Genomic DNA, 12,834 nt, shown 5'->3' with positions numbered 1-12,834 from the left:
GTCAGAGAGTGTGCATATGCTTCGACGCGGTTTGCGATTTAATGCGTCTATTCGAAGCACAGGCAGGCAGTTGATCTACCAATCTCTCGAAGAAGAGGGAAACAGGAGGACACGGAAGATTAAGAGTCCCCTGCATACTGGGAAAGTGGGGCGGAGTTGTCTTCTTTCCGCAAGACAAATCCCTGGGACTGCGAGGGTGGACAAACGTATCGCGACGGCAATCGCCGTCTATAAATTAAAGCAACGAGAGCGGTGGCCTTTTATCGCGATTAAATCGATACCGCGTTAAGCAGCGATACTGGGCAGGATGCGCCGCTCGTTCCGCGTTACACGTTTATCCTTTGATGTCGCGGCGCGTCAAGTGTCCTCCTTTCGAGGCTGCTCTTGAGATCGCATCGCATTGTCATTACACCGCATATTACGTCGAGGGCTGCCGCGTCGAGTTATACGGCCACGCGTACCCGCGATATTGCCTCGTCGATCGAAATTGCATCTGCTCGGGCCCTTGCGGTGAGCATTTTTCCACATTTCTTCGGCTGGACGCGATTAATTTGTGCCACCGGAGATTACCAAGTGCGAGGGGCCATTTCTTTTTGAGCGTTACATTATGTATTTTGGAAAATATACATACATACTTGCGCGTACGATCATGTAATAACATTAACTTTATCGATTGGTTTGGCCTTTTGGCCTAGAGCCAAGGACTTGGTTTACAAAATTACTATTCCGCGCACGCTCATTCCTTCATTCTTCCCTTTCGGTTTTCTACATTCCTCCCTTAATTTTCTTATCTCTGTCAGCCACCCGACTACTTTACTTTTTTCCTTCTTCGTCTAATTCAAAGCGGATACCCGGAGTGGGTAAATATATGTTCTTCAAGGCGTTACGTAGTAATTTTACTTTCTAAATATTTGCCATCAATCTTTTTGATTACCATCTCTCATACGTGTAATTATAAGGAGAGAATTTCCTCTTAAAATTTACTCTGAAAATCACTAATCCTGGGACAACGTGGCACTTTGAAGAACTGAATGAGTTTGTGAAATTTGACTATACATTTTACTAAAATGTTACTATACACTTTACTAAAATGTACAGTAAAATTTCAAAAAATTCCTAAAATTCTAAATATGTATGTCTAAAAGACGACTAAAATATGTCTTAAAGATGTTTCTTAGACATAAGTGCTGTATGGGTTTTTCATTACCATCTCTCATACATGTGATCACACGGAGAGAATTTTCTTTTAACCCTTTGAAGCTTGGTGGTAACCTACGTTACCACCTCAACTTCTTTACTTTTTGGCCATTTAATTCCTAGTTAACGCATTTAGGTCGGGTTTTTTGAATGTTTTGCGTATCCTAGCAATAAAAGAACGTAAAAAAGTTGAGTAGTCTTTAATATCTATTGTAAAAGTTTTATAAATAAATATGAAAGACAGCCATTTTTTCGGAAAAATTCATTATTGACCAAATCTTTTAAGATTGTTTCTTGAAAACTTTGTACAAAGGGGTTTTCGGGGTCGCTCATTACAAATTTAATGTCAGATTTTCAAAATTCAAAATGGCCGACCCAAACTGGCAGATACAAAGTACGTACATTTTTCAAGTTTTCAAGTCTTTCAGCATTTTCGTTTTATTACGATATTTAGGGACTCATCACGTCCGCGTCGTCAGCTCTTGTAAGTAAATTCTAAGAAATGATCGAATTTCAAACTTTGCATTCGCCATTTTGCGCGCGCTATTTTTTATGTTCTATAAGAATTTTCAACTGGAATTTAGATTCCATGGGTCCTAATAATATCTAAATAATGTTTCTTAGCACAGTTGAATTACAGTTAAATGATGTTATTCTTTTAAGTTTTGGATTCCGCCATCTTGAATCCGCCGTTTTGAAGTATGAAAATTTGATGACGGATTCGTAATCAGCGACTCCAGAAACCCTTGTACACAAAGTTTCACTAAAATTGATTCAATAGAAAAACGTATGCTTCAAAGGGTTAAATTTAACCTGGAAATCATGTAATCGTGGGACACCGTGGCACTTTGAAGAACTTTATGAGAGGTTCTTGAAATTTCACCGTACATTTTACTAGTAAAGCGTATACTATGTTTAATTACTACTAAAATGTATGATAAAGTTTCAAAAAGCTCTAAAAAAATTCTTTCAAATGCCATGTTGTCCCACGATTACATAACGTTTGGGATGAATTTAAAGAGAAAATGTTCTCCGCGCCCTTAATTTGCCTAATTATTTTGAAGTAGCGCAATACATTCGTCGCTCTCACAGTTTTCACCGTAAAATTTCCCTTGTAATTCGATCCCGCCAGATTCAAGGGTGCGAAAGTTCCCCCGAGCTTGAGGACCATCTCGCAGCCTGTTTGAATTAAGCGATCATCGTATCGCTGCCACCGCGACGTGTGACGTTGTTCCCGCGCTAAGATATAACTAGTTACATGAAGTACGATGCGCGCGATAAGTATATCACGAGTTTGCGACCTTAATCATGTAACGCGAGCTATTCGGCGCGATCAGTATCGCGGCAAGTTCTCTCATTAAATACAACGGCGCACTTAAAACTTTACCTAATCGGACATGTGCAGAACGGCGTCAAGCAATCGCCGTAATCGTCAGCCTCCGCTGACCTAACCCAGGGGGGAGAGGGTTGTATTACATCGCCAATGTGTCGAACAGTAAGCATTACTCGCGCCGTCGTGTGTTACCCACGCGCGTGACAGACGAAATTACGGCTGGCCACGATCTGGTGCCAACTACGTGACTAACTATAGCGCACGAGCGATAACCACTGAGAAACTTCTGTTTCAACATTGCTAAACGGGACGGAGTAACGGCGACCGACTAAATACGTCGCAGCGTAACGTCACAAAGTAATTTTGCAAATGGCTCCGCAATCGAGTGCATATACGTACGCCATTATTCGTACTCGCCATACAAATTCACTTGACATACATTTCGCCGAGTATCCGCGGCGTATATAAAAAGCCTCGGTTGAATTGCCGACGTAATGCGTCTCAATTTAATTGTTGTCTGTCAATTTCTTTCTTTCGTGACAACGCGGCGAAAGGTACCATACCGTCTTCAGTTAAGATCGCGCGAGATTTTATTTTTATGCTTCGTCGAGTGTTAGAGAAAAGCTGTTAGAGTTGTTCAGCTTTAAGCCGAATTGTAATAAAGTAGTAGAGGAAAGTCCCCTATTATGAGACAGGCTTCTAATATGAGATAGCAGAATTTTTGTTAAGTTAAGGGGACCCTAAAGCCGCTGGCGAACTCGATAAGTGTCGATAAGGTAGGAGACGGAATTAAAAACGTCGATTATCGACATTTTTAATTCCAATTTCTACTCGGTCCGAGAAATTTATAACCAATTACTTTGCAACTTTTACGAAAAACAGCAATTTTATTAGCTGCACCTTGCTCAGACCGAGATTTTAGATCAAATTCTACCATCATCGATACCATTACTTTACTGACAATCTGACAGATGTTTGGCAGCGACCTCTCTCGAAAAAGCCTGCAACTATTTCTATACGCTATACTGCTCTTTTTCTCTTCTTCTAGACTTGCGTTTATTAGAAGTAATTTTTTTTCTCTAGGCAATTAATCTTAGTTCTAATTGCACAATATTGTTCCTATATGTTGTCCCTAGAGTATGCTGGTCTCATTTTGTATATATTTATTGTAGAATTCTTGTATCAAGCAAATATTGTCGTCAAGTGTACCAAAAACTAGTGAATTTTTTATTTTTTTGTTTTTTATATAAAGTCGACCAGCATAGTCTAGATTTTGCTGCGTACTTTGATTCCGTAAAAGAGTTTTGCATTTCTATAAAGCCAATTAAAAGATTACTTCTAACAAAGAATGTCGATAAAACAGTCGGCTTTAGGATCCCCGAATGCATGTATTGCCCTTGGAGTGAAATCTGTTTAGAGGAAAATTGATTGCTAGATCGCGTAATCGTTGCGGGAAAAGATATGTCATTGAATGTGGACGTTGAGAACCTACTGTCTCGCAATACAGGACTTTCCTCTACTATTTCCTAAAAGTTAACTGGTCGAGAGAAAAGTAAGGAGACAATTAAAATAACGATTGTAAGGCAAACGTGTTATTTAACTTGATTAATTAAGCTAAATATTTAAAGGAACGTACCGATCTGTCAGCGGAGTGATTACGAGTCTGCCAGTGTTACCCAGATATTCGTATCCGTATCTGAAGTGAGTGTTTGTCTGCCGGACAACGCAATCGTCGATGTCCGCCTCCCAATAAAATCTTAGCTGCGACAGCCATTCGAAGTCAGACGCGTTTTTGCAATCTGAAAAAATTCGGAAGTTAGCTTCCGTTTCTTCCTCGTTTCCCCCCGTTTATTTTCCGTTCATTTAGATTAACGGCGGTGAAGACAATATAAGAGTAAAGTGATATTACGTAACTCGAAATGCTACTTTGCAATATTAATGCGCGTTACAGAAAGTACGAAAATCTAATTTCTCCGTTTTCAACTTTATTCTACGAAACTGGGTAAACGCGCTCGGAATGCCGTAGCATTTTAAAAAGAAATTCGAACGTCAGTTGTTAAATCGTAAAAATCAGCTGTATTCTTACAAGATTAATCCTTCTAAAAATTTTATATAAGAACAGCCGATTTACAATTAAGATATACAAGAGATTGATTTTAAGACCGACAGTACCGACCAAAATTAAATCCTTTCGATTTTTCGAGCGTAACTAATTTTAAAAATTCGAAAGTCACGGTGTATTTATCCAATTTCATTGCCCTTTATGCGCAAGATGCACCTGTTACCAGGTGTCTACTGTAAAATGGTAAGCACATTCGATGCACTTTGACGAAAGTCAATGCTCAGAGAACCGAAAGGTGGTATTATTTTGGCCGGTACTGCGTCTTGACGAGACTTGCAAAGGAGAATCAGCAACGTAGAAAGTTAAAGAATTATTACGCGTGAAGACGAGGAGCAAGAGCTTGTCGAAGCACATTTATGCTGAATTTATATTCCTCGAGAAAAACAAATCCCCGCTCTCGCACAGGTATATTTTTCGCAGCATCCTTTCCCGAGATACTATCGATATACAAATTTACGAGAGGGAACGCGCCGGCGTTTCCTCACTATGGCGCATCATATCGCCAACGATATAATGCCGGGACGTGATGCGGTTGCGTCGCACGGTCCTATAAAGTCCGTAATTTGTCGGTTACATCCCACGTGTACATTGAGTATACGCTGGCAAAACAAACGCGTGGCGAACGAATATTGAATGAAGATAAAAGGAACATGGGCCGCGGAGATAGGGCACACAAATCGAACTCGACTCACTCATTTTGTACATCTTCTCGACGACGTCTCGCGCGTGTATCTCAATAACGACGATCGCCTTGAGCTTCAGTCGGTCCAGCCTGCTCAGGTCACCCCGTATCGCTTCGGAGTATTTGTCCAACGTCTGATTCTGCTTCTTCCTGAGCCTTCGCAGCGGCTTCCTCGAGTCCGCCATCCTTAAGTGCGTGGGCAAATCAAACGAAACTAATTGGACCGCGAAGATATACAGCTAACGTACGTAATTTCGCGGCTACTCCTAGCTCTTATACAGTTTAGCCGCTCGTCTTCAGTCGAGAGTCCGCAGAAGACGCCGGGGGAAAATTATCTTTATACGTGCGCGATCTTCGAGGATATTCTTCAAGTAACGCGAGAGTATTGTCGCCTTCGCCCCGCAAAATTATTAACATAAGGTTTCTCGTGTTCCCGCGAAGTTTACGTGTCAGCTGAAATAAGAGTAGGACGACGACGCGGCATCGCGCGATGCACTTTTAGCAATATTGTTTCGCGCCGTCCAACGCATCCACCTCGTCCCTATTTTTCCGACCACGCGCGCTCTCTCCTCGGCGTCGTTTTTCCGAGGCGGCCGTGCAAAGGAAAGGTACGTCGGGCCTCGCGTAACACGCCAGCGTTACAGGAGAGACCCAGGGACGAGAGGGATTTTATTCGGTGGGTAGGGATACGGTCGTAGGTATGGGCTAAATTATTCGCGGTACGGCTAGTATATGCAAATGAGGGAGGAAGAGCGCTGCCCGAGGTGCCGTCGCCGGATCGCACGACGAGACGTAGAATATGCAAAATTTCTCTTATTAGAGTTGCCGTGTCTCTCCCGTCTCTCTCTCCCTCTCTCTCTCTCTCCCGCCCGTCCTTCCATCCCGGCGGGACGGCCCTTTCTCGCCCTTATATGTCACCATCTCGTCGTCCTGTTCCCTCTGACTCGTCTCGGTGTCCATCAGAGCCCACCCTCACGTTTATCCCGTTTCCACCCTTTCCTCGCCGGCGCGTCGTGCCTTCGGCCGGCTCGGTTCAGCTTCAGGCTCGAGTCAGCTCCAACGGCCCTGTCCGCCTCACGTTCCATAACTAACGCAGCTAAATTTCTCATAGGCAACGGCCACTCACTTGCAGTGCAGCAGGGTGCGCGTGCAGTCGCTCGTCCATTGGATCTGAGTGGACGTAATGCCCGGCTGGCCCGGCCATTCTTTCACCCACCTGTCGCGTTTCGCGAGCATTTTTCGCAGCGCTGTCCGACACTGCCTCAACACCTCGCGCAGGGTCACCCTCATCGCGGCCTCTGCAATTGTCACCCGCGTTTTATACACGCGCACGCTTCCCGCTGCGAATTCCCACCCCCCGCCCTCTCCCGTGTCCCCTCGTGCTGTTTCGCGCGCGCACTTTTATCTCCCGCGAACAGAAATCGAAGCTGCGCGCCGCGCCGTCGCGCGCCCCGGATAATTTACGGCGGGCGAGGTCCACGTCCGGGGGATTGGGCATAAATTATGGCCAATTTTCCGCGCTGGCTTTTATTTACGCAACACCCGAATGTACACCGAGTTGTAAATGCCACTCGGTGCCCGCGCGCCGAGCGCACCGCGGGATATTGTAAATATTTGATGAGTCCGCGTTCACACGTTGCTGATCTTTCTCCTAGTTTTCCGCGACGGGCATACGAAAGAGGTTCGTCGCCTCCATATTTCAAGCGACGGAAGACGCCATTTTCGATTTTTGCAAAGAGCAATTTACGATCTTATAAATTCCCGCGTACACATCTCTCTCTCTCTCTCTCTTCAACGTGCGCGCGCGTTCACGCGTGTAGATTCCGATGAGATAACAGGATACAGGATTTATGGAGATAATACCGAAACTTGCAGAATAGTAACTACTATGCGTCACGGGGGATAATCGGATTTTAAGATTATGTCGAGACGATTGCAGACATCGCCCTCGATACTCTGTATTTTGTTTCGCATTGCGAAGCATTTAGCGACGCGACATTCGGCTCATTATTTTCCAATGAAGGGTTCGATAAAGAAACGAACTCACCGAGATCGCACAACCAGTGCTCGACTTGGCCCTCCAAGAAAACCGGCTGGATAAACTCGATGTACTCCTCGTCGTTCGAGCACATGCCATCAGCCACATGTTTCCCAGTCAGCGACTAAAGACGGAAGAGCTCGGCGATATCAAGGGTCTCGGGACTAGGCGGTTTACGCGGGGGAAACGGGGGAAGATACCGGGCGGCGGATACCTTGCCGAGCTTCAAGGACCTGATGTTCACGAAGAGCTTCCTGATGTGCGGCTGTATGAGGTCCGGTCGCTTAGAATGGGCCAGAATCTCCAATATGTCGTCGTTCGAGACAAAGTAAAGTCTTGGAAATACGCGCCGCTTGGTTTCCAGGTACTGCTCGAGCGCCAGTTGCAACGCCTCCAACTTGTCGTTGAGTTTGTTCAGGACTTCCAGCAAGTCGGCTAACAGGATCGCCGCGATGGCGAGCGGAGAAAAAATGCAAATGCTTTCAATAGAATAGATTTACATTATATTACAGTACGCGTACGCGTCGGCTCGCCGCTCGATCTTTTATCCTCTCTCGTAGCTCTCTCTCTCTCTCGCTCTCTCTCTCTCTCTCCGTCTGTCTCCCTTTCTCGTTTTTTTAACGCCACAGACGGACAGACAGTTTGTACGTATCCATTTACATTAATACCCGGTTCTAGCTCAATTTTAACTCTAGTTCAATACTCGGGACGATCGTGCACGGTAAATATGAAATGTCTGATTTAATAATCCTTTCTCCGTCAATTACACTGAGAGAAAAGAAATGGTTGCAATTACCACAATCTCACTATAATGTATAGTCATTTTAGGAGCCACATTACATTACATTCACTATGTTCATTGGTTACATCACTTTGCACTCATAAAGAATAGTACAAGAAAGTTTCTTTCAAAGAAAAGATAAGTAATCTTATACAAATGTATAAATTTACTCAATTTACTATTCATTATCTGGATATTTTAATAGAATAATAGTTAAAAGCGTATATTTTATAGCAACTTTTTGAAATAGTCGTCGTCACTGTTTCTGTATGGTTGCTATTGCTAATATTATAGTAATAATTACTATAAAAATGATATTCCTGACTATAATTATTTTAGTACGCAATTATAATTTTAAATACTGCATATTTTTCTATCAGTGTATATTTCACAAATGCACTTGCACGAGTACTTTTTTGTAAAAGTGTTGCATTAAATTTTTAATAGTTGGTGAACGTTTATAATGCCACGAGAAATGCTCACTTCTCGGCTTACCAAATGCAAGGTTTTAGTAACTTCCTGAATATTTATTAAATTAACTACGCATAAGATTTTTTAAGGTACACGTAACATTTGAATAAATTATAACGTGGGATCCGGGAGTTCTGGCGTTAATTCAAGCGCGTACGCTAATTACGCACATCGGGAATTATATTCTTTTGAGAATTGCAATATAGTAGGATAATGATTGTTTAAAGTTTACACTGCAAATATATAATTAAATTAGATACGAGAATTAAACACTCTCGTGTTTTCACCAAAATTTTTCTCTTCGAAGAATTACCGCGCTACGTACACTCGTTAAATTTTTATTTGTGCGTGCGCGGGAAAAAAAACACACACAATCCGTACGAGTTCCTTTAAAAAATTTAGTTAGGCAAATTTTGCGTTATAACGAACGAGAGATCCCTCTTGAAGTATCTCTTTAATGACACATACGTGGAATATGAGTGGCTGGCAACGCCAGACCGTAGGAAGCCATCCTTGACGTATGCTCAGCCAACTCGCTTGTCAGTTTGTCAAAATCGTCCGTCTCCTTTGGGAGTTGTTTCCTGATGTCCTCGGTGGTGAATATATTGTCGAGATACATGTACTCCCTCTGTACCACCGACACCATTTCCAAAACTTCGCTGATCGTCGACAGTGCCCGCTCCCAGTGCTCGACTTCCTGGGCAAACGGCTTCACGAACCTGGGCAAGTCCAATATACCCTACTTAATTTAGTGTCATTAGAGATGTAAACGCGATAATTGATTTAGCAAGTGTAGCGCACCTCGTTGACTTCATGGACGCGAGTTGCACCTGATGATCCTCCAAAGTCTGAATTATGTCATTTATAGCCCTTGGTCTGTATATTCCTTTGTCTTTGTACGGAGTCATTCTAAGCGGCATCGTTTCCCAAGTATCCCTGATGTGTTGGAGTCCCTGAAACGTTTATCGAATTAAATCCGCACGCTGAGAGCAAAATATGTAGTATTTGAAGCTATAATTGCATAGTAAGATAATTATAGTCAACAATATCGTTTTCATAGTAATTATTGCTGTTGAGAAAGGAGTTTGCTTCTTCTCGTTGACTCTTTAGTAACATTTTGTTTCTCCCGGTTAAGTTATATATGTAGTAAGAGTGCCATTTGGCTTTTTCTCGTTTGATACATATCGATTCATATCGATTCAAAACCTAACTTTGCTTTGCAGTATGTGAGAGCGCACAGGCACTCTCTTCCTGAATTAGAATTATAGCTCGACAGGACATGATCATATTTCATTTTTGTACTCTGCTATTTTAATTGAATAAAACCAACTATTACTATAATATTAGAAATAGCAACCGTATAGACAAAGTAATGGCGACTATTTAAAAAGTTGCTGTGAAATATAAGCTTTTAACTATTATTCTGTTAAAATATCCAGATAATGAATAGTAAATTAATTTAATTATTCTATATAGTAAGTTATTTTATGTGTTATTTTCACCATTCTTTTTCTCTCAGTGCACAATCGTAAAATATTTTATGTTTTATGATTAATATATTATAATGACTTTCAGCGACGACTCACGGCTTCGATAGCGAGCTCCATCGTGGCTGCGTTTGAGATTTCACTGATCTGCTCCGCGAAATTATGCATTTGCATCCTGATAATCGCGTCTAGGGTGAAGTCCTCCGACGTCTCGTCGAAGTCACGAGCGATCGTATCTTTGACTCGCTTCCAATGTCTCGGTCTCATCGCCGGATTCTTCAGCACCGTTATTAGCGGCAATGTATGTCGAAATTTATCGACTCTTGATCTAAATATAACGATCTAATATTACGTGTCAGTACAAGTTGTACAAAAGAAGCAATCGTATCTCAATGTCATTTATACATAATTTGAAGAGAGTTCAAAAATAAAAATCTATAAAGGATTCATAACAATTTAAAAACGTGATCCAATCGCGGCGTAATAATATCATCTGCTAACCGGAAAGGTGTCAAAAGTTTGAATCGAAATATGAAGTAAAAAAATAATTCTTTTAATATTTAAAACTTATAGGGGCAGACTGCGTGTCTTCCTCTACATGGAGAATTCTTTTTCTTCTGTATGCGCGGAACAGCGGATTCCTTGTTTTCTTTTCATTTTTCTTTGTTTAGTAAAATAAGGTAAATTTTAGCCGCTGGAAATTACGCAGCCACTTACAAAAGGTGCACTTTGTTAGTTTCAGAAAGTATCGTCGAAAGGAGTGGTACAAGTATGCTCGGCAGTTCGCGTAAGCCGTGTGCTTTAGCGGTGCAAAGGTTAATAAGCGCCGCTGTGTAACACGTGGGATTAAGCATATTCTGTCCCTTGCGTTATTTCTTGCCAAGTGGCCGCATTGGTCTCTGAATACGTGTCGCCGCTTACGAGTGAACAGAAATAAAAAGGAGACAAAAACCGAGTAATTGTTTTTCATCGATGTTGTTTAATTGGCGGTACATATGTACCTTCTAAATCGACAGACTTTTTTCTAGATTCCTCGCCATATGCCGCAAAAAAAAACCAGCTGGCAAAAAGGTCCACTCGCTGCAACGTTCGATATTCGATGTTGCAACCAATCATCAACAATTACTGTCGATTACGTCCCCGCGCACGATCTCTCTCATCTTGCTGTCATTTTGAAAAATGGCTATCCATCGTACGGGCGCAGTTTATACGCGGCCGACCGGTTTCTAGTTTTCGCGAACCGATAAATTGACATCCTGCTAAAGGATGGCTCGCAAACACTACTTTGCGCTTCGTGAAAAATGCACGAGTACAGGCACATATTTGCCGCGCGCACGAAATTGGATTACAACTGGGTCGCACCTGGTATTCTCGACGATATCCCAATTCTTTTCTTTGAGCTCCTTGCCGAGTTTCGTGAGTTTCCGGAGGAGGAGATTAGCGGTTGTGTCCATCTCTTCCAATTCTATCGTCCAGAAATTTCCGGTTTTGTAGCGCTCCCAGGCGTCGTTCCATTCGCCCGTCAATTGCCACACCAATTCGATCACTGCTACGTCCTTCGCAAGTAGAAAAGCGCCGAGAAGTCGAGTAAGCGCGCGAAAGTGCACAAAGATGGTATATACAAGCGACATTTACTTTATCGAGTTGCGCGAGTTCTCGCGAATCCGGGTAATTTATGCCAAAAATCGTCAGTTGTGATTTCAACCAGCTTTCCCTGTCTCTCAGGGAATGTATTTCCCTCTTGAAGATGGCTAGCCAATTTAAAGCGTCTGTAAGAGCAACATCATAATACAGTAATGTAACTGTACTACAGAAGAAATAAGATAATATTCTAGATGAAAAATATACGCGTGTGTAAGACATAATTAATTTTTTTCCCACGAAATCAAGTTACTGCAATAGAATGCAATTTAGTTACTGCGTTAATTCACGCTTGTGTCAAATTATTACCGCAATGGTTGCTTGTATGTTTGTAAAGGCAAAGTTCATGCGAAAAAACTGATTCGGAATCGACAAACGCCAATAGTACGGTGCAATAAAACGCGCTATGAATAAATAGCGCGCTTGCAATCTGCAGTGCTAAAGACAACCGTTGATGAAATTTCTGTTTCAATTTTTTCAAATTTTACACATGCAGATAACATTTTACGTAAATCAATTGTAAAGTATCTTGTCTGATATCTTATACACTGACAGACAAAAATGGCTGCAGTTACCACAATCTCATTATGATTCACAGTCATTTTAGGAGCCAACCACATTTTTATAATCCTTCCAACTACGTAAGTTATGGTTGACCTAACAATGTATTATAGTTCTCATAGACACAATATTGGTCCATGCAATTTAAGATGTAGTTGTCATAAATCAAAACGAGCTTTTAATTTGGAAAAGTGTACTATAAATATCGCAATAATAACCACAAGTAAAATTTCGAATAACTATATGTAATAGTAATAATTGTATTTATATTGGAAGTAATATTTCCCGCTTTTTATTATACAGGGTGAGTCTTTCCATATCCGACAAAATTTTTGAGAAGGTAGAACGGATCGAGATGAACGGAAAAGTCCTGTACCATTTTGCAATTTTCGTAATAGTTAACGAGTAATTAATTGTGAAAAATCGTTGTCTTAGGCCGGCCTACTGCCCAATTCGAGCGCGTGGCAAGATGTGCGCATAGCAATATCGATCGCCGGGCGGTCACATCTTGCCACGCGCTC

General features: G+C 42.0%; 1 protein-coding gene across 1 annotated transcript in view; it reads right to left on the bottom strand.

Moving 5' to 3' along the window:
* Window positions 1-12,834, bottom strand: part of LOC105558843 (dynein heavy chain 2, axonemal) — a 53,230-nt gene that overhangs the window by 21,180 nt on the left and 19,216 nt on the right. Inside the window, exons 16-25 of the mRNA XM_012006765.1 lie at window positions 11,747-11,880; window positions 11,474-11,667; window positions 10,211-10,439; window positions 9,426-9,577; window positions 9,093-9,343; window positions 7,587-7,807; window positions 7,382-7,496; window positions 6,461-6,632; window positions 5,345-5,520; window positions 4,167-4,329 (exon numbers count right to left, since the gene is read on the bottom strand). Coding sequence (XP_011862155.1) covers window positions 4,167-4,329; window positions 5,345-5,520; window positions 6,461-6,632; window positions 7,382-7,496; window positions 7,587-7,807; window positions 9,093-9,343; window positions 9,426-9,577; window positions 10,211-10,439; window positions 11,474-11,667; window positions 11,747-11,880 — 1,807 coding nt within the window. The remainder of the gene's footprint in view (window positions 1-4,166; window positions 4,330-5,344; window positions 5,521-6,460; window positions 6,633-7,381; window positions 7,497-7,586; window positions 7,808-9,092; window positions 9,344-9,425; window positions 9,578-10,210; window positions 10,440-11,473; window positions 11,668-11,746; window positions 11,881-12,834) is intronic.

The sequence above is a fragment of the Vollenhovia emeryi genome, unplaced genomic scaffold, assembly GCF_000949405.1.
Source record: "Vollenhovia emeryi isolate VEMERY1.0 unplaced genomic scaffold, V.emery_V1.0 DF939307.1, whole genome shotgun sequence".
Taxonomy (NCBI): Eukaryota; Metazoa; Arthropoda; class Insecta; order Hymenoptera; family Formicidae; genus Vollenhovia; species Vollenhovia emeryi.
Note: the sequence above shows the minus strand (reverse complement) of the source record. Positions and strands in the feature narration are given on the sequence as shown.